This window comes from Charadrius vociferus, unplaced genomic scaffold (assembly GCF_000708025.1).
Source record: "Charadrius vociferus isolate BGI_N301 unplaced genomic scaffold, ASM70802v2 scaffold436, whole genome shotgun sequence".
NCBI lineage: Eukaryota > Metazoa > Chordata > Aves > Charadriiformes > Charadriidae > Charadrius > Charadrius vociferus.
This window is the reverse complement of record NW_009649187.1, coordinates 6,315,756-6,335,153: the sequence shown is the minus strand read 5'-3', so window position 1 is coordinate 6,335,153 and position 19,398 is coordinate 6,315,756. Positions and strand designations below refer to the sequence as shown.

Below are 19,398 nucleotides of genomic sequence, written 5' to 3'. Positions count from 1 at the left end.
CCGTGATGCATGAGATCAGTGGTTATTAATACCATGGTTTTGATAAGAGTAAAAGTTTTATCTGGGGAGTGAAGTGTGTTTTGGCAATAAGCCCTGCATAAAGTAAATAACGTGGCCTTTGCATCTCTAGTTCTGACCTCATCTCTCTCATTGTTTGTCTTCAAACAGAAGCCCTTTTTTACTCGATTATCCCACATTGTGCTCTTATAAATTGCAGTCTCTAAGAAGAGATGCATTCCTCCAGAAACTTCTAGATCATCTTGCAGGTTAAGTTATTTTTGATCAGAGAAGGCTGTAATGCTGGCTTTAGATATTTAGAGCTGTGTGTTTGGCTTTTTTATTTAATTTTTATTGTAATTTGTCTTTGAATGGTTGTCATGTTGTATTAGAGCTCTTTAGTGGATGGGTTTTAATAGCCTTTCTGATTATTTGGGAGCCAACTGGACACTCTGAGTCCTCTTAACTGTTTTGTGAAGATCTGGACACGGCTACCCCGCTCTCTCTCAGTAGCTCTGTGGGACAAGTGGCATACTTTTCCACTCTTTTGAACAAAAGTCTGTGTGGTCATAAGTTTGCACAGAAGTGTTTATCAGCTGATGCCCTTTTTTCAGGAAGGGCTGCAGAAATGATTGCTAAGACTTTGTAACCCCAGAGAAGCACCTGCAGGCAGTTGGGAAGAAGCAGAGAGGTTCCCCTTGAGCTTGAAGAGGTATAAATTTCCAGCCCTTCACCATCACTGAACCTTCTGCAGTTCAAAGCTTTCTGCTGCCTTTTTTTTTTTTTCTTACTGTGAGAGATGCTCTTTAAATAGATTCGGCTGACTGTCAGGCTTAAAATCAAATGATTCAGATTAGGTAAGTGTTTGCAAAATTTCATTACAGTCTTTTGGGAGACAGTCCACTCTAGTTTTATAAAATCCACAAGCATTTTGGATGATGAAGTTGGAGAACTGCTTGCTGTAAAGAATATCTTCCTGCAGTATAAAGCTATATTTGACCCCAGCAGCTTGCAGAGTTTCACTTCGGGCTGTTTCTGCAGAACATGGTCTCCCCATGCCCCTTGTTGGTCTGAGCAGTTAACAGGAACATAGAGTGGGTTTGTTTTTCATGAGTTATTTGTCGGTTTGAAAAGTTGGTATAAAAACATTCTTTCTTCATAGAAAACTTACTTAGTTTTCTCCCTCCAATCCCTGTAGAGGCAGTAAGCTGTACTAGTTCAGAAATGCATACGTTGCCACTTCAGGGAGCCATATTCCCAAGAGGCAATTTGGCCTATCAGTATTTTGCCTACAGGTTCTTCTAGTGGTTGGTAGACTGTACAAATACAGTGGTAGTGACTGAAATTACTGCAGTTTTAGTCAAATATGTGTGTTATCCCAGTTTTCTGTCTAGTCCCTTCAGTTTTGGTTTCCATTATCTTGAGGTGGTTTCTCAGAAATGGCCTTCATTGTGTCTTCTGGGAAACTTGAAGTGTTTGTCAGAGGTTTGCTGTACCCTTACTCTCTAAAAAAAGTACATCTGTGGATTTTAGGAAACTTCGGTTTTAATCTTCACTCCAAGATCATTTTGATGACCTTTGCTAGAAACTTTTATCCTAACGTTTGGATGATTACTTTTGCATCAAGTAAGAGGAAACGTTTCCCTGGTGTCTGAAAGAGCATTTATGACAACCTTATGCAAAATCTGGGTATATTTTCTAACATGGTTCTGGAGAGTTAGCCCAAGGTTGCTGATACTCACAGCTTTGTCATAACTTTGCAACACTTCACAGACTAGGAATTTTGCAATAGCAGGATGAAGAATAAGGAAGACTAGTATGAATCTGTCGTGGGCATCAGCGGCACTGTCAGGTGCTGTCAGTTCCTGGTTCCACCCGGTAGACACAAGTAGCACAGAGCTGGGTGATGAAATTGTTCCTTTAAGAGGAAGAGTGACAAATGCGTGTGAACTTGACAGCAAAAGCATCACAGGCTCTTTTTTCCCCTCTTTCTCCCAGCATAGCAACCAAGACTGAAAAAGTACATGCATAAAGCAGAGAGTTGGGTTTTTTTTCCTCTCTCTGTTGTCCCGTTTGCACTATCAAAAAGTTGTTGGAGATGGAGATAGAGATGAAATGAAATAATTGTGCCTTTTTGTAGTTACACTATCATCTAGGTGCACAAAGAAATCTGCTCAGTATTTCTGGCTAGCTAGGTAAGAATCTCAAATAGAGGAGATGTCCTCAAGAGGAGGAAGTCATACCCTCTTTAGTTGTGTGGCAGCTGACTTCCGTCAGGGATATTTACCTTTAAGGTCACTGCCCTGTTCACTCTTTTCTTCATCCAGCCTCATGGTTGTTTGGTAATGGGAACTTTTTATGTCCCGCTATTTTATTTCATCACCTTCAAGATTAAATTTAGACTGACTGGCAAAGTTGGCTATCCTTTGGGATGTCTAAACTGTAAATGAAGGTTTTAATATTGATAGCTCTGCAGTTAAACACAGTTTAATCAAAGCAGGACTTAGCAAATACTTTCATTGTTTCAGCTACATGGAGAAAGTATGTTCTCAAGCCTCTAGTTGTGAAAACATTTTCCTTCTAGCTGAGAACAGCCGTGGGATCAGTCAACGGGATCGTTCCTGTGCTTCTTCACCGAAAGAGCAACCCTACTGGGAGCAATTGGGGTGAAAGCTTTCACCAAAATCCATTGTCTTGGACAATTCTTTCTTCGTTTTTGTTATGAAAAATATTTAAATAAGGGATTTAAATGCCATTTCTCATCTGTTTAGGCTTTCAGATGTGTTGTGGCATGTGAAAAGACAATTTGCTCTCAATGCAATTAATCTATTCTGTACCACCAGAAAAGGTGGTAGTATCTTGGGGGTGTGGTGTGTGGGGGGGTGTCTTATCTAGAAACACACACATTCACACATTGAAGCATTTACTTTGTGTTTTGAAAGTTTCTTCAGAAATACAAGTAATGAAAAATAAATTCTGGACCTCTGCTCTTATTTAACTGTGTGATAAATACTCAGTTGGCAGTTTCAGCCATACCTAGTGCTAAATGGAAGCATCTCCTTTCCTAAATGGGTTGTTTTAATTCAGCTGTGTGCCTGGAATGGTTCATTAAGCAATAGCCTAAAATGTTTGGAGAGACATGAGACTGTAGTAAGAGAAGAGTGCTACAATTTCTTTTTTTCCCCTTAAAATGAACAGTGGTACTGGGAGCTCACCACAAAATGAAGGATGCAACTTGAGATGTTATGTTTCCATGGGATTGGTTTAGCAAGTGAATATGAGAATGAACAGGGACTTGAACTCTTTTGTTGTACGCATCTTATAGAGTGCTGTGCTCTGCTAGCCTGAGGACAGACTCGGGTTTCTTCAGGCCAGAAGTATGTGCTGAACCATGGCCAGCTTCGCTCTGGGGTTGCATTGCTGGAGATGCGATGGGAGTGGTGCCCCATGCCCTTCATTTCTCTGTTGAGCCTATTGCTGTGGCTGGGAGCCCTCCGTCCTTCCCGAAGTAAGCTGTGCCAAACAGCATGATTCAAGGGAAGGTCTAGAATAGTGGAGTTCCTTTTTGTACTTTATACTCTTTATGTATTTTTTACATACATTATTTACTCTTTATTATAACATTTTTATAACATTATTATAAGGCTGTGCAACTTTTCAGAGGTATAGTTAGCGTTTTTAATCATGCTGGCTAGATTAATTTTGTGCCTTATTCCCGTGAATAGTGTTCTTAATATGATAAACAAAATTCAAGTACCTTTAAAGTTTTTAGGCTTTCTGCCTCAGTTCATTGTGCCTCTAAGATAATGTTTTGAGTAATGAACCAACAGCAGCATTTATGCTCTTTGTTCTGGCACTCCTGCTATTTTGGTTATATTTCTGTATTAGTAAGATTTCCAGCAATGAGAATTCTGTCTCTCTTCTAGAAGAACAGTTTTCTCAGGTCCGATAGTACCTTTCCCTTTTACTTCAGGCTCAGTTTTCTGGAGTCATGCAAAGAGGCCACTGGGACACACAGTAGCTACAGCTTTTGAATCTGTCATCTGGAGTGTTTTTTATGGGGTTTTGGTCATTTTTTCATTGTTTTTTTTTTGTGTGTTTGCTTTTTTGGCTTGGTTTTGCGGGTTTTTGTTCGTGGTGGGTTTTTTTGTTGTGTGGTTGTTTTTTTTTTTTAGTACAAGAATTGTGTGGAGCTGCAGTTGTTGTCTCCTAACATTAAAATGCTACGGAAGGCTGGGAAGCTCCATCAGCAATTCAGTTGTAGTATTTCCTTGCACTATTAAAAAGCTGTTTGCTTTTATGTGTTCTTAATAGGGGTGCAGACTTTCTCTAAAACCTCTTTAATCAGAAACAATATATGAAAGTATTCTTCTCATTTAACTATGTAATTCTCTGAAGCTTGTGGCATATATCATCAAAGTGTTATCGTGTTTCATTTCGGAAGGTGAATTTGTTTTTTCTTTAGTTCTGTGGTTAGGACTGTTTACAAGCTAACACAGTGTCTGGGAGAAGTAGCATGCTTGGAGAACACCTACATTTGTTGACAGGCTTGTACAGCAATAGCTTTCCTCTTCCCTGCTGTTTTCTTAGCAATTGTATGTTGGGTGTTTAAAGTATGGGAGGGTTAGCTTTTTTTCTACTGATGGTTCATCAGTCGTGGTGGAAACAAAGCAGGATATTTTAATATTGATGGTTGGTTTTTACAAAATTTCTTTTTTCCTGCGTGCTTTCTGTTACCCTTTTTATGGTAGAGCAGAAGCTAAGTGGGTCTGTAAATAATCCATGTGAATACTGTCTTACATATATTTCAGATTAATTAAGATTCCGTTTTGTAGCTATTATACAATGTTGGTTAGTTTTTAGAGGTTGGCAAAGTGTGAAGCTGCCATTTCTCTCCAGAGGTCTGGTTTTGTCACAACAGGGTGGTTACCAGCCTCAGTGTTTTCTGCTTGTTCTTAGCTCTGCAAAGGCCATATAGCCAAACGAGCAATTTCACTCCTGTGAGCCATGGTAGTGAACATGTCGTAAGAAGTCAGTTCTGCTAAGCCTGTGCAAATGCAGTGTGGGTAGTAAGTTTGCATGGTTAGCACGAGAGTCCTGGCCAGCTTGCAATAGTTTTGCTGCAATGACAGGTGAACTACAAAGCCTCTGATCTGATTCTGGTTCCATAGAAAAAAATGTATTCACTGTGTTATAACTGAGACAGCTTGGCTCAGAAAGTACTTAAAGTTTTATAGCCCATTGTGGGAGCAGAATCTTGTTTTGAACTTAAAGTCCACTGAATAGGTGCTGCTCACAGCTGTGCATCTTGGGCATGTTTTGGATTGTATTTTCCATCTTCTCATAGGTGCTGTGGAAAGTAGAAGACAGTGCTTGGCTCAGGGGTTTTTGTGCGTTAGCACAGAGTCTGCTTGCCTCAGCTCATTCCACGCAGCGTTCTGCTCCATCTCTGCGGTGCAGGCTTAGCCACTGTACCTATTGCAAGTGGTGTTGGTTTACGGAGATCCTTAAATTGTTGCTTGAAACTGAATTACCTCACACAGTATGGTTGGCTTATGGTTCATTAAGGGATTGAGCAAAGAAAGGGGGCTGAGGCTGAAATTGCTTTGAAATGAATCCTGTATACGTTCATCGCTCAGGAATGTTGCGCGACGGGCATGGTAATGGTGTGTGTCTGCAGGCTTGCAAGCACATCTGAAAATTTTACGTGGCACACTGGCAACCAAGAAGAGTATTCATCTGTATATAGATACTTGCCTGCCTTACAGCAATGCTGAGACTTCATTAATATTTGTAGAATTAGTTCAGTAGAAGCACAAACAAACTATTACTAGAAAGGAATGGGTTAGGCTGCTCCAACACATTTGCAGATGCTGAGGAAGTTCTTTCTGTGTTTTGACAGGAGGTGAAGTATTTATAGTGTGGAAGGTGAAAAATGTGCCTTCACAGATACCCGGGATATCTTTGTAAGAAATTATTCTCTCAGTTAAGTTTTGCTGATGCACAAACATCTATTTTGTATGTCTATTTCATAGTGACTTCATGCTGCACTTACTTCTTCAGAACATGTGGAATAGTCGTCTTGCTTCTACCAGCCATAATAGGCACATTCAATTGTTTTTGTGTGTATAAAAAATGGGATAACCCTAAATGTCGTTGGCAATGTCCCTGGAAAATATCATGCGATTGTCTGTAAAGTATATATAGGTGGGCTACACTTGTGAGAACTTTAAAAAAAAAATGTTTTGCTGTGAATCTTGTAGTTCCTGTTTCTAGGAATTTCTTAATCAAATTCTTTTTTACATTTCCTGTGGGATGAGGGCAAAAGTGAACTTGTGGTGGGAAGAGCCGTTTCAACTGAATGATCCTTTCAGCTTCTTCATAAGCATCAATGTCTTCCAAAAGATATCCTGTGTATACTTCCAAAAGTATATCCTGTGTACCTAAATTAAGTAACTTTTTATAGAGATACATGTAGTTTCTGATTGAGAAAATTTGGAGACGCTTCTGGAGAGAGCTGTGGGCTCCTGAGTCAGGGGAGAACCTTGAGCCTTTGTCTTCTCCACCTTCCAAATTCAGTGCAAAATCCCAGTTCTAGGGTAGACAAGGTGCTAGCATGTATTCACAGAATCACAAGTCCTCTTACTACTGTTTCAATGACTAGGATATCTTAAAGAAATGTAACACTTCAGGATTCTAAAGGTTAAGTATGAAAACTGCTGTGGCATTCACGTGAATGTTGCATTTTATTTTTTTGATCTAACTTCCTCCTTTAACACTTCCAACATACTCCGGCCCTCTTGCTCTTACATACTTTTCTCGGAATTCTCTGTTCTTTTAGATGTTATTTGATTTTTTGGGTGGAGGAAGGTTTATATTTTTTGCTTTGTCTCAGAAGATTCAGTGTATTGTGGGAGGTGAGGCAACGCTGGTCTTGGCAGAACACCACAAAACCAAGAGAGTAATTAAATGACGCAAGCCTTTGATTATTTTTCTCTCTCAAGCTTTCTGGCACGGCTGGGCATTCCGATTGCAAAAGGAGGATCAGGAGAAGAAACTTCTAAAGATCGCACACAGAATTAGAACAACTGTGTTGGAGTCTTTTACTGCTTTAAAGCTCTTCGCTCTCAAGTCCTGGAGTTACTTCTTTTTCCCCTGTGAGGATGATGTCTCTTTCATCACCCAAGATAGATGGAACTGAAAGGGAGCTGCCAAGGTTTTATTTTGGTTTTGGTTTCTCTGCTCTTTTACTAATTGGATTTTTCCCATCTTCTGCAGGAGGATTATAAAAGGATTAGAGAAGCTGGTTTTTTGGGGGGTGTGGGAGGTAGCTGTTGTTTTTCTCCTCTCGATTCTGGGACCTCCTTAATTTGCCATTTGTTCCTTGAAGTCACTGCCTGTTTGGAAAAGGGAGAAGCAGCATAACAAATGAACTTGCACAACCATGGATTCCTTCCCTTTGCAAACTTTGTATGTGGCTGCTTGTAATGAGGTTTTTGCATACATAAGCATCAAATGAAGAATAGCATCTTGGACTGGATTTAAAAGAAGCAAACTGTTTGTGTCCTGTGAAAGGATAAATTCTGTTTAAACTATAATTTAAAGAAGATTGGATGTTGTTCCAGTTTTGAATTTTGGTGAAAGAAAGGAAGTGTCTGGTCAAGCCAAATACTCCGCCAGCCTAAACCTGCATATTCTACAGCTAAAACTAAAAGATGTCTTGGAAAAGAAATTACTTTTCTGTGGGTCGGGGGAACGTACAAGGCATGTTTACTCCACGAAATACCACCTCTATAGCACCAAGTAAAGGTCTCAGCAATGAACCAGGACAGAACAGTTGCTTCCTGAATAGTGCACTACAGGTAAGAGCACATAATAAAAAATATTTCTGTGTTTGTCCTCCCTGTTGCAGTATTTTCTTAGGCTTTACTGTGCAACAAATACAGCCAGGCTACATTATTGTTTGTGGGTCTAGATAGAATAAAGCAATGTTTGAAAATGTAGATTAGTTGAGTTATAGAACAACTGTTTTTAATTTTCAGGTTTTCCTGGTGAAATTGACAGCATTTATGTAGTCATCACTTTGTGTACCTGAATCTCTTGTTTATGTAAACTTGTAATATATCAACCAGATATGAAAATATGGGTAGAAAATGTATTTTAAAATAATAGAATATTGCATAGCTTGTCTACTCCTTAAAAGTAAATTTAACTTTTTTGATGAACCAGTCAGGTTCAAGGGTTGATAATACCTGTACAAGATCCTTTTTATGTAGTCCAGTTTTCTTTAACTGCTGATTTGTAGCTTAGTTTAGATGATTGAGTCTTTACCTTTTCATTTAGAAGAAAAACCTTTTCCTGTGTCAAAATTTAGTGGAGTGGTGTGGCTGCTATACTGGTATTGTCACCATTTAGATAGTTTGAACGTCTGACGTTTGAGATTCAGCCCATCTGGCTGCAGGGTTTAAAACTCTTTCTCCACCCTTTCCTTCCCTTCATATGACTTGTCTGTGTAGCACAGACTGTCACTGTTCTTGTTGGTGGGTTTTTTGTTGGTTCCCCCCCCCCATGGGCATGATTAGGTTCTCAACTAACTTCAGGCTTCAAGAAACCCCTGTGATGCAAATAATACAAATAGCAACAACAGGGACCCTCAATAGGCTTAATATGCCACAAAATGCGGGACTTGGGTATGAAGGGTATTTATTATAAGAAAAGCGGGTTTTCCAGTGATGGTTTCCAGTATTAATTGCTTCTGTTAAGTGGTAAGGTGTAATCACTGACTGCCTCCTAATACTGAGTTACTGAACCTAGGTTGGAACTAAGTAGAACCTACCATCAGGTGCATGCCATACAGGAAGATGAAAGCCCGTGACCTTTAGTCTTCTACATAAACCGTTTTCTTCTAAAGCTCAAGAGAGTTAGGATCCAAAAATATTTACAGTCAAAGCTGAATTTAAGAAAAAACAAGATGGTAATCATTTCATAAAATACATACCTTTGGGGTTTTTAATCTCAATTTTTTAACATTCAGTGTTAGTCTGAGAGGCTCTTGAATGTTTGTTGCTCCTTACTATTAAGTATTTCTATAAACATTCAAGATAAACTCCAAAGGCAATTACATCGAAAAATTGGACTCGTTCCTAAATGTTGTTGGGGGTTTTTTTGTCCTTTTGTGAATTCTGCAGAAGTTTTTTCAGTCATGTTGTGTCTAATCAGATGGTTCTAAGGCTTATGTTGCCTCTCAGGCCCTTAAGTATGGGGAGAGTTTGAGTATAAACACAGCCATAAAAATTCTGAAGTTTTGGGAAACTTTACAGATTACATATGCAATAAACGTGGTTTTAAATATAATTTTAGGTAACATTTGTGTGCTATGGTTTAGTTAACAAATTGTTTCAACTGGAAACACCTCTTGAAACCAGCACAACTTTTTGCAGAGTGCTACATTTTTTTCTATCCAGTTGCTCTGGACAGATTAATCAGAGATAAGTAGTTTGGTCCCTCTGTGTATGCTAACGAAGCATTTAGCCAGTCAGATGCCAGCCTGGACCTTGCTGCTGTGTCCGGAACCTGGCAGGATGCGATTTAGGTCAGGACTGGTGGCTCTGAGGCTCACGGGAAAGTCCAGTTACTGTTAGTTGAAGCTGAAATAGGCAACCACATCTATATACAAGGAGCTGACTGTGAAACACCTCCGAGATCGGTATTGTTGCTGTTTTACAGATATGAATTTAGATAATTGCCCAAGATTGCATAGATTTAGTGGTAAAAATTAAGAATAAAACTTGGTGCTGTTACAGCAAACACGTTGCCTGTCGTTGTTGCTAGCAGAACATAAAAAGCCTGCTTGATTTTTATATGCTGTGACCATATGTGGTCACATACCCGGTATTGCCACCATACCTGTCCTGAGAGAAAAATATAACTATAAAATATAACACACAGGTGAGGGTTAAAAATCTGCCAGTAATCATGGCATGTAAACACACTTACTAATGATGATATTGGGCATTAAGGTTTTTAGTAATTTATTGTATTTATAGTAATTTATTGTTTTGACTTGCAAGAACTTGTTAATGCATATGCTGCTGCCGCTCCATTTTTCCAGCGGTTAGACTTTCTACTCAGAACAAGGAGGCTGCCTAGGAGGTGGAAGGACAGGCGAGTTTTTGCCCCAGTGGTCCATGGGGCGTCCTTGGCAGTGTGGGGGAGCAGTCAGGGCAAGTGCTGTTTAAGCTGGCAATGCCACGTGGACAAAGAATAGAGTTTTTTAATCTAAAAAGCACATGGCAAGAAATTCAGAGGGATGTCCTACTGTAAATTAGTGTCTGTGAATGCTACAGCTGAGGACGAAAGATGAAAATGTCACCTTGCAGTTAGATAAAAGGCATGCCACTTTAGAAGTGATGTTCATTGGCATTAGTGTACTTCTGGGATTATTCTTAGCATGTGGAACTTTATGCAGAGCTTTATGCAGTATTTTATTTTATATCTTCATAAAATTGGCTGTCCCCCTTTTTTGTGTTTCAGGTTCTGTGGCACCTGGATATTTTTCGCCGCAGTTTCCGGCAAATCACAACGCACAAATGTATGGGCGATTCGTGCATCTTCTGTGCTCTTAAGGTAAAAGTTGGAAATAAATTAAAAACATTTTTTTAAGAATTTGAACAGAAATATTTCTGATATGTTTACTATGTATAATCAAACTTGCATCTGCAAATTTGTGAGAACAAAGGTAAATCTGATAGATACTGGCCCAAGACACTCGTAGCACTGTTTTTAAAATATGTTCAAGCCAATAAATTGTGAAAATACTGTAGGTAAAGTTTCAGATACAAGGACTCTTATCAATGGAGCGTAGATCATTGTGCGCTTCCATGTTGTTTGAAAGATTAGTTCAGCCAGTAAAACATCAGTTCGCTTTGTTTTTTCTAGTTTATCGTTTGGTTTATAAATACCATACTGCATATTGTTAGTATGCTCTTCAGAAGTTACCTTTCCTTCACAGCTGCTTTAAATGTCAGTATGGAGAAGGCTGTTTAGCTTTAAGCCTTTCTGTTCAAAAGGGTTGATTATGTAAGATTAAAAGGTGTTTTCTACTGTAAATATTGATGTCTGCATTATATGGCTCAGCTCTTTGTGGACTCTGTTTTACAAAACATCAATTCTGTCTGTGGATGCAGATACAATAACTGACTGTCATAGATGCTGCCTGGACAGTAAGATGTAGATGCTAGCTCTGATTCTGAGTATGGTTATGTGCTTGAGTAAATTGTGCGATCCTACATCTCCATTTGTCTCTACTCATTAATTTTTAGCGCTTCTGTTTTTTTGTGCCCTCCTTGCTAAGCTTTGCTACTTCAAACCCATGGCTTCATATAACCTTGTGGGAAAAATAGATGTGATGCAAACACAGTGAAAATACCAGCTTTAATCTTCCTGAGCAGAGAATGTTTTTCTGAGATTGGGACTGAGACATTTTCTTTGATCACAAATGGGTTGTAAAATCCAACTAAATATTTAAATTCATTGTGGGAGAATTTATTGTGTCATGAATTCTGTGTGCAGTAATGAAAAGGACAGACAGCGTATCTTATAAATATGGCAAAATAGAGAGTGCAAGCTTTAAATTAAGATCATTTGAAGTTCACAGGCAGTTTTTGTAGTATAATGGCTGTCTTGCTACTGTTAAGTGACTTTACAGGTGCTCTGGTAGAGACAGGCTTGAAAGGAGTTATCTAGTGAGTTGTTGGCCTGTTGTTGAGGGGTTTTCCCTTGCAAAAGAACAGCAAAGAGGAGGCTATCACAGCATGAAAGAAGATAAGTAATTTCATTCTGAAGGGAAATCTGTCTGAAGACATATCTGTTGAAATGATAAGACAGGATGGTATTTACAGCAGTCTCATCAGAAGAGGGTATAACAGTGGGTTAGGAGCAAGATAGCACATTCAAAGTGAGAAATGCAGCTATCCAGACAAATAAAAGATGGAGTATTAAATATATCCCCTTCCTTATAGGGAAGTGGCAAGACTTAGGCGTGATCTGATTTGAGTTCATTAAGTTCAGTGGGATAAATAATTTGAAGCTAATTCTTGGATTGTACTCTCGAGTATTGCCAAGTGGTTGTTGGCAATGTTTGGTAGCTGAGATGAGGACAGAAATAAAAGGATTTAGGAAATTACCATGAATGTAAGCTTTTGCTGTTTTGGGGTTTAACCTAGCAGCAAGATATGGCAAGGAAATACCGGGAGATCAGACAGGTTCTGCCATTTGAATGAAAGCAGACTGGAGTCTGAGGCCTGGTTGAGAGGTTTTAGTATAAAGATAGTGGTTAAGTCTTTTTCTGAATGAGAGTAATGAAAAAGAGGAGTGGGAGGGAAGGTGTTATAGGAGAAAGGAGAAGATGAACCTTTTGGAACTGGAACTCTGGACAAAGATGCATCTGGATTAGCAGTACCAGTATGAGAGGGGAAAGTGCTACAGTGAGACTGGCAGATGACAGGATCTCTGGAATATATGTATTAGAAGCAGATATTGGGTTGAAGAGTGTTTAGTTTTGTTGATAAAATCCTGCTTTTGATGTCTTGCTGAAGTGTGCAGTATGCTATTATAATCTTCGAAGTGACAGGAAGAGTGGCAGAATTCACAAATTGTATGCCTGCAGCCATATGCTTATTTTTTTAAATTAAGCAGCCTTTGAAAAAAAAGTTGCGGCTCTCTCTTCTTGCTCCCAGATATCTGCAAGGATTTTTTTGTTTGTTTGTTTCCTATCTGAAGTTCTTACCAATGCCATGCTTGGCCAGAAGTGTTGGAAACTAAGGAAACCCTTAGTTTCCAACAAAGCTATAATGTTGCACCAAATCCTCAAGAACTTTTGAACATTTTAGAAAATTTGCATCTGGTTGTGTGCAGAATTACTATAGTCCACAAAACTCAATGTGCAATGAAAAACTCTGAAGAAATGCATAAACAAGTAAAGAGTTATCTGGACAAGTATTTCTGAACATGAGCAGTAACCAATACTTGAGAAAGTAGGTGAATTCCAACTGGCTTTAATCCAAACCAAAATGTTAGTGTGTTCTCTATCTACAGTCTGTTCTTCATGGGAAATTTCAGTGTGCTCTACCCAAGCCTATTCCAGAACCTTCAGAAAGTTTACAGACATCTATTGTAAAACCATACAAGAGAAAAAAATATGTAGGAATTTGTTTATTAGAATTTGTAGAACTGTTTTACCGCTGGTTCCCTTACGTGCATAAAGCAGCTCATAGTTTTATGTTTTTGTCTGGGTGATGTCATGACAAGTTTCCACCTTTATTAACTTGTATAAAATGTTGACATGTGTACATAAATACTTGAAAAACTTCCCCCATTTTTATGTTGTCATCAAGTCAAATAATATTGTAAAGGTGAGTAATAAAGGGTGTTGCTTAACGCGAAGTGAAATTGGGGATGCAAATCTCCCCTCATCCCCCCAAAAAACCCAAACACCAGAACCATGGGCTGTTTTGCTTGCATGCAACTGAAAAGGCAGGGATACTAAGTGATAAAGGCATGCAAGAGGGATAGCTCCAAACCCTGGGGATGATCACATTCATCTTCATGAACTCCTTAAGCAGGCAGTAGAGGGGGGGGGGAGGCTGTTTAAGGTGTTTACTTGTTCTCTGCTGCCCTCTGGATCAGTGTTCTCAAACTGCTCTTTCTCTTCCTCCTGTAAAAGTCTGTCTGTCTGGCACATACTATGTGTGAACTTCTATAAGACAAATGGGATAACGTGCTTAATATGGACCTAATACTGCAAGCATCACCAAGAGCATGTTTTGTGTCCCAGTGCAGCAGGATCATCCCTTCCCTTCCGTGCTCATCTCTTCCCCTGCCCCAGCCCTCCCGTCTGCTCTGGAAGCCTTTAAGTGTTGTCCTGCCAGGGTAATGCCAGCTTAGCCTCCAGGTCTTTGACATCCTCTTTCTCTTAAATCTTGCCTTAGGCTTTGCTAAGATGAGGGAGAAGATATGGCTGGATCCAGTGGGAACCCAAGAATTTGGAGCTCTGTACCATTCGAAAATCTCCCATTAGGGTCTGGGGAGAGGTAATTAGCCTTGCATGCTGTCAGGTGGATCTGCCCGAAATACCTGTCCAGACCAAATGAGGAGGAGGCAGGACATGTTTGCTCTTCTTCAAAGCGTGCTGGCACGTTCAGATTCCAGCCTGGCACGGGAAAGGAGCAATCCTTGGGGGGAAGAGTCTATATCGTGCCGCCCCCTCCACTCCAGCTTCCCTTCACAGGGTACCTGACACCTCCTGTGTTGTGCAGGGAGGGTTCGTGCTCTTCCACTACTTCGAACCATTGCTCTAAAGGCGACATTCTCTTCCCTTTGACTTTAGAGGAAGATAGTCTTCACTAAGCTAAATTTAGCCTTTGAATAACACCAAAGAAGTTGTATTTTTTCCACACTTTCTTGGCTCGCTGCAACTGTTTCTAGGGATTCTGATGTCATGCACAGTATTTACTGTAAATGCTCAGCTAGCTCTGTAAATATTATTTGTAATTTTAAGTTATTTTTTATAAAATTAAGGATCCCAGGACAGTGATGTCAAACCTGATATAAAATAACATTTTATTTTTGTACAACATTGAAGACATCTATTGCGCAAATTCTTGAAGTGATTTTAAAACTTGCCGTGCTACCTGGCTCTGTCTATGTGGCTACAAAATGAACCTTGACATTATTCCAGACGTACGTTCACTGGTTATTTTGAAGGAACCTTGCATCAACAGCTATAAAAAGACAAGGGCAAGCTGCAGACTCTGTGCTGGAATCCCAAACACAGTTCCTTAAGATGTGGCATTATTTAAGTGGGTTTTTTTCAGTATGCAAGCTGTCCTTACCGCTATGTGGTTTGCCTGCCTGGAACAGCTTTTTGATTTATTATTAATGTTGAAGTCTACTGTGTTCTGTTTTATTTTCCTTTTTCTAGAGCATGACTTTGCTTTGGTGTTTGTTTATCACAGCTGGAAGAGTGCAGGAAGGGGGAAATCCGTCCACTGTACAGAGCATGCCACAGAGAGTTTGTTCTCCTTCCAGGGATTGTACTGGGAGCTCCATAGTGCCAGGATATAGGACAGAGTGTTTTTTGTAGTTTGCAAAGAAGAATGCTCTATTGATTGATAAATTCCAGTAGGGCTGGTCGTTTCTGCAATTCAGTCATGTGCAACAAAAGCAGGAAGAATGTGAATTTTCTGTGTAGAAATGAGGTTGTTTTCTAAGGTGAAAACTGAGAACAATAGGGTATTAAAAGGCTTTAAAGAAGTGGGAAGACTAAAGACTAGAGTTCATGCTTCTGATTAGCCACTTGATTGAAATGCAGGGATTTATTATGAAAAGTTCATTATGTGGTTGAGACAGTAATAGGTTGGCTGCGAAGATTTCATCCTCTTCTTTTGTGCTTTTTTCCAAATCAGTATAGTATTTCAGGGTAAAACAGTAGTAAAAAAATACATAAAACAATTACTTTTATTGTTTAAACCGCTTTTTTTCAGTTGGCACTTTCAGTTAACTGCCTGACAAATAAACTAGCAGCAAGTACAGTTTCCTGAGTTAATGAACTGGTAATTGAAGCTTCCAAATAATAACTGCCTCTTTTGATCTTGATCAAGCAGTTAATAATTGTCACCTAGTTGATGTGGACGCTCTGTGATTTGGATTTCTTTTCCTGATGCGCTCCTAAGCAAAACTTGTGGAAAATACATGTTTTATTTGATTTTGGTAGTAGCCAGGGGTGCCTGACTTTACAGTCCATATTAGAGACCTTATGTTAATACTTAGGGCACAGTGCAAGTAAAAATGGAAGAGAGACTGTCATAGAAAGGAATAATGGAAATCCAAGTTGATTGTTATCAGACTTGGAGGTTTGGAAAGAGATCCAAAGACACAAAACCAAATAGAGCTAGAAATATTTGCACCCTTGAAGGTGAATATAAAATGAGGAAATGTGGGGAAGCAAGCGAGTTAGTGGCAATACTGTGGGTGGAGGCTGATGGAGGTGGTAGTTGGATGAGAGAAAAGTGATTTCAGCAGCCAGAATTTTTCCTGAAACAACAGGTTGTTTTACTGAGTAAGGGGCTGCATCAGGATAAGAGTGTGATGTTCTGGATGAGAGATAGATACTGTAGACAAGAAAAAGAAGTCCAATGAATGGAATAGAGTAAGAAGATAAGCGATTGGAATGGAGACAAAGTTAAAAAAAAAAAAAAAAGCAAACACCAAACTGTCACAAGTGAGTGACAGCATGAATAATAGTGATACATTCAGCAGTGAGAGAAGGATGAGGATTGGCCATGGTAATATTTATAGCTTTTGCTAAAAGGCGTAAACTGTTAATGTAGGGAATACTAAAGCGTTTGGGGGGAACACTGTTTTGTTCTTTGAAAGAAATACCACACCGCCAGAGCTGCAACAATATACCCATCCAGAAGGAACTTGTGCACAGCGCTGGAAGGGAATAAGTAGTTCTCAGAAAGCTGCCAAGGACAGAACTCAAATTTACAGTACATGGACACTGATCTGATTAAGTAGCTGTTGCCTGTTGTCTTCAGCCATCAATTTATTCTTATGCCAGCCTGCTTCTACATGCTTGATTAAAAAGTCATATGTGCATGTTATATCAAGTCTGGGGTTTGTTTCATCAGTATGGTTAATACACGTTGCAGATGTCAATTTACCCCAAATAAATGAAGTACTTTTTTCCTAGGGAGAAAATGGATTCCAAACACTTAGAGATAATTTGGAGCAGATCTTGTAAACTACGGGGGGATTCACAAATATTTCAGTTTTCCAAATCTTTAACATTTAAAAGAAGTCTAAAATGTCAATCCCATGAATTCCCTCAAAGAATAGTTACTATCTTTATTCTCTGACCAAATGAAGAACAACTTGATTTATGATCATGCATGTGAATCTTAGCATTCTGAAATGGAAAACCAGGTTTTAACTTGAATAGCGGTATGATAAAGGTTCCTATTCTTAAACCTTAGGTTGTTTTCCTTTGAAACTTAAAGTTTATGTTCATTCCCCACACTTCCCAAACTGGAGGAGATTTTTTTGGAAGACCACTGACTCTGCAAGCCTTTGTTCTGATGTATGCCAGAAGCACAAACCTGTAGTAGAAGGGATACGAAGCTTCCAGTTACAAAACTAGGAAAAAGCCTTCTAAATGGTAATAATCCAAGTGAAGCCCTACAGTAGATTGCCTGGGATGTTTAGGGAATTTCCAGATTTGGATGCCTCTGAGAGCAAACTGGTGAAAGATCAAGTATGTAATTGTAGTTGATACTGACTTAGTGCTTGGGGAAGGACTAGCTGCAACTAGATGGACTTTGGCAATTTATTCCTCTTAAAGAACGCTTGTGCTTCCTAGTTCTTCTGTCTCTGCTACTCTTTCCAGACCTTTGAAGATCTGCAGGGAAGGCGATGTGGAGGGTTTGTTTTTTGGGTTTTTTTTTAATACAGGCTTCAGGAATGTAGTGTAACCAGAAAGCATACTTCCTCTCTGAAAAATCCCTTGCTCATGCTGTTCTCTGTCTTGGCCTGTAGACTTACCAACATGCCAAGAATAGGTCATCAGTATAGAATTCAAAGTACTGCTGCTAATTCAATATTAGTAATTGCTCAGGTTTCATGTTAAGTAATATATGTTGGTTTTTTTTTTTTTTGTTCTGCATCCTTGATTTTAGTTACTGAAAACTGGTAAAATAGGAGAGACTTCCCTTGTTCATGAAGCTTTTAGCAGTGTCTTTTCATATTGTTGCCGGTGTTAGGGATAACACTCATTTGTTTTGGAATGTAGTCATTGAGAGAGGTCATCAGTGTGGTGACTACTCTAATGGGGTTGTCACTGTCTTCGAATTCAGGTGAAGAAGTTTTTGAAAGAGAACAACAAAATTTGAATGTTTCATATGTACAGTTCTTGTTAAGTTCCAGAAGCACTTGGAGAAAAGGTGTCATAAAAACTGCTGGGGCAGAATCAGCAGGGCTTTCCTGGTCTGCGCCCAGCTGGCTTCCAGATCTGTATATGGAACAAATATGCTAGTGATTAACAGTATCACTCAAGGGCAAGACCTGAAATTAAGGAGAGAGAGATCTGACTTAGATAACTTAAAGTGATGAAACTGCAGGAAATGCCGCACCTGTCCATCTAAGGCTGAGAGACAAGAAAGACTTGTTCTAAAGGTGAGCAAAGAACCTATCTTGAAAAAAAAAATAAGGAAAAGAGGAACAATCCCACGCCTCTAAAAAAAAAAAAAATAAAAAAACAAAACCCCAACCCCCACCCCAAAAACCCTGACCAAAACTCAGTGAAAGACAAACCCCCCTCGTTTGAGGTGCTTTTGGGACTTCTATAAGCACTGTGCTCCAATGTGCTCTAAACTGCACTGTGCAATGACATGATAAGATTTGATCTTTATTAGATTAAAATGCAATTACTCACTGGTTTTAGGACTTTTTTCCCTCGTAATCTAAATAAGTCTATAACATTGTGTACTATGTCATTACAAATTTTATGAAGCATTCTTGTGTATAATAGTAGGATCTTTTACTCCTTGATTTTACGTAGTAGAATTCTTCACAGAATTCTTTTACTGGATTATTTCTATTCTTTGGTTGTGGTAACAGATTTCACAGTTTTCTGCTGTTTAATAAAAGTTTTTTCATTTCAATTTTGAAGACTAATTATTTTGTGATGCAAAAAAATTAAAATGCAGGATCTTGTGAAAAGCAGTTGCTTGTAATCATCAGGGTCACTTTTTCCTTACTGGGTCTCTTTATTTTAACGAGTTAGTATGTTACAGGTAAAAGTAAAGTATACTGTTTAAGATGGAAATTTAAAATAAGAGTTTTGGTTTGCTCGCTTGCTTGTGCTTTTACCTAGTTTGGAACCTGCATTGATTCTCTCCTCCCCAGCAAGAGAGCAGAGCCATTTCAGAGCTCTCATTGAAGTAAATCTGGTCCTGTCCACCAGTTCCCTACAGTGAGGTTGCATGCCAGTGGTTAGGTCAGTGCCTCAGCTTCAAGATCTATGAAGTGAGGTTGATGATAACCAGAATAAACACATTTCTAAAGCACAGTCATTAATATTTTCGAGTGCTCTTAAATTATTTAATGTAAAGTGCTGAAGCAGGATGGAATTGTGTTTCACTGCCTTTTTTTTTTGAGGTCCAGTGAAAGGAGAAAATTTACTAATGAAACGTGAAACTTGCTCTGTTTTCAGAGTGACAGAAATTGGAATCAAGGTTGTTAAGTACAGAGATTTTGTCATTCTTTCCATTTTTGTGTATGTATATATAAAAGGTAACAGAGCAGAGGTATTGTCTGTAATTCATGAAGTGTGAGGCTTATTGC

At 39.0% G+C, this 19,398-nt stretch overlaps 1 protein-coding gene across 1 annotated transcript in view; it reads left to right on the top strand.

Annotated features, from left to right (window-relative positions):
* Positions 1-7,577: 7,577 nt before the first annotated feature.
* Positions 7,578-19,398, top strand: part of USP54 (ubiquitin specific peptidase 54) — a 52,781-nt gene continuing 40,960 nt past the window's right edge. Inside the window, exons 1-2 of the mRNA XM_009888767.1 lie at positions 7,578-7,859; positions 10,531-10,623. Of these exons, the coding sequence (XP_009887069.1) occupies positions 7,713-7,859; positions 10,531-10,623 (240 nt within the window). The 5' untranslated portion in view covers positions 7,578-7,712. The remainder of the gene's footprint in view (positions 7,860-10,530; positions 10,624-19,398) is intronic.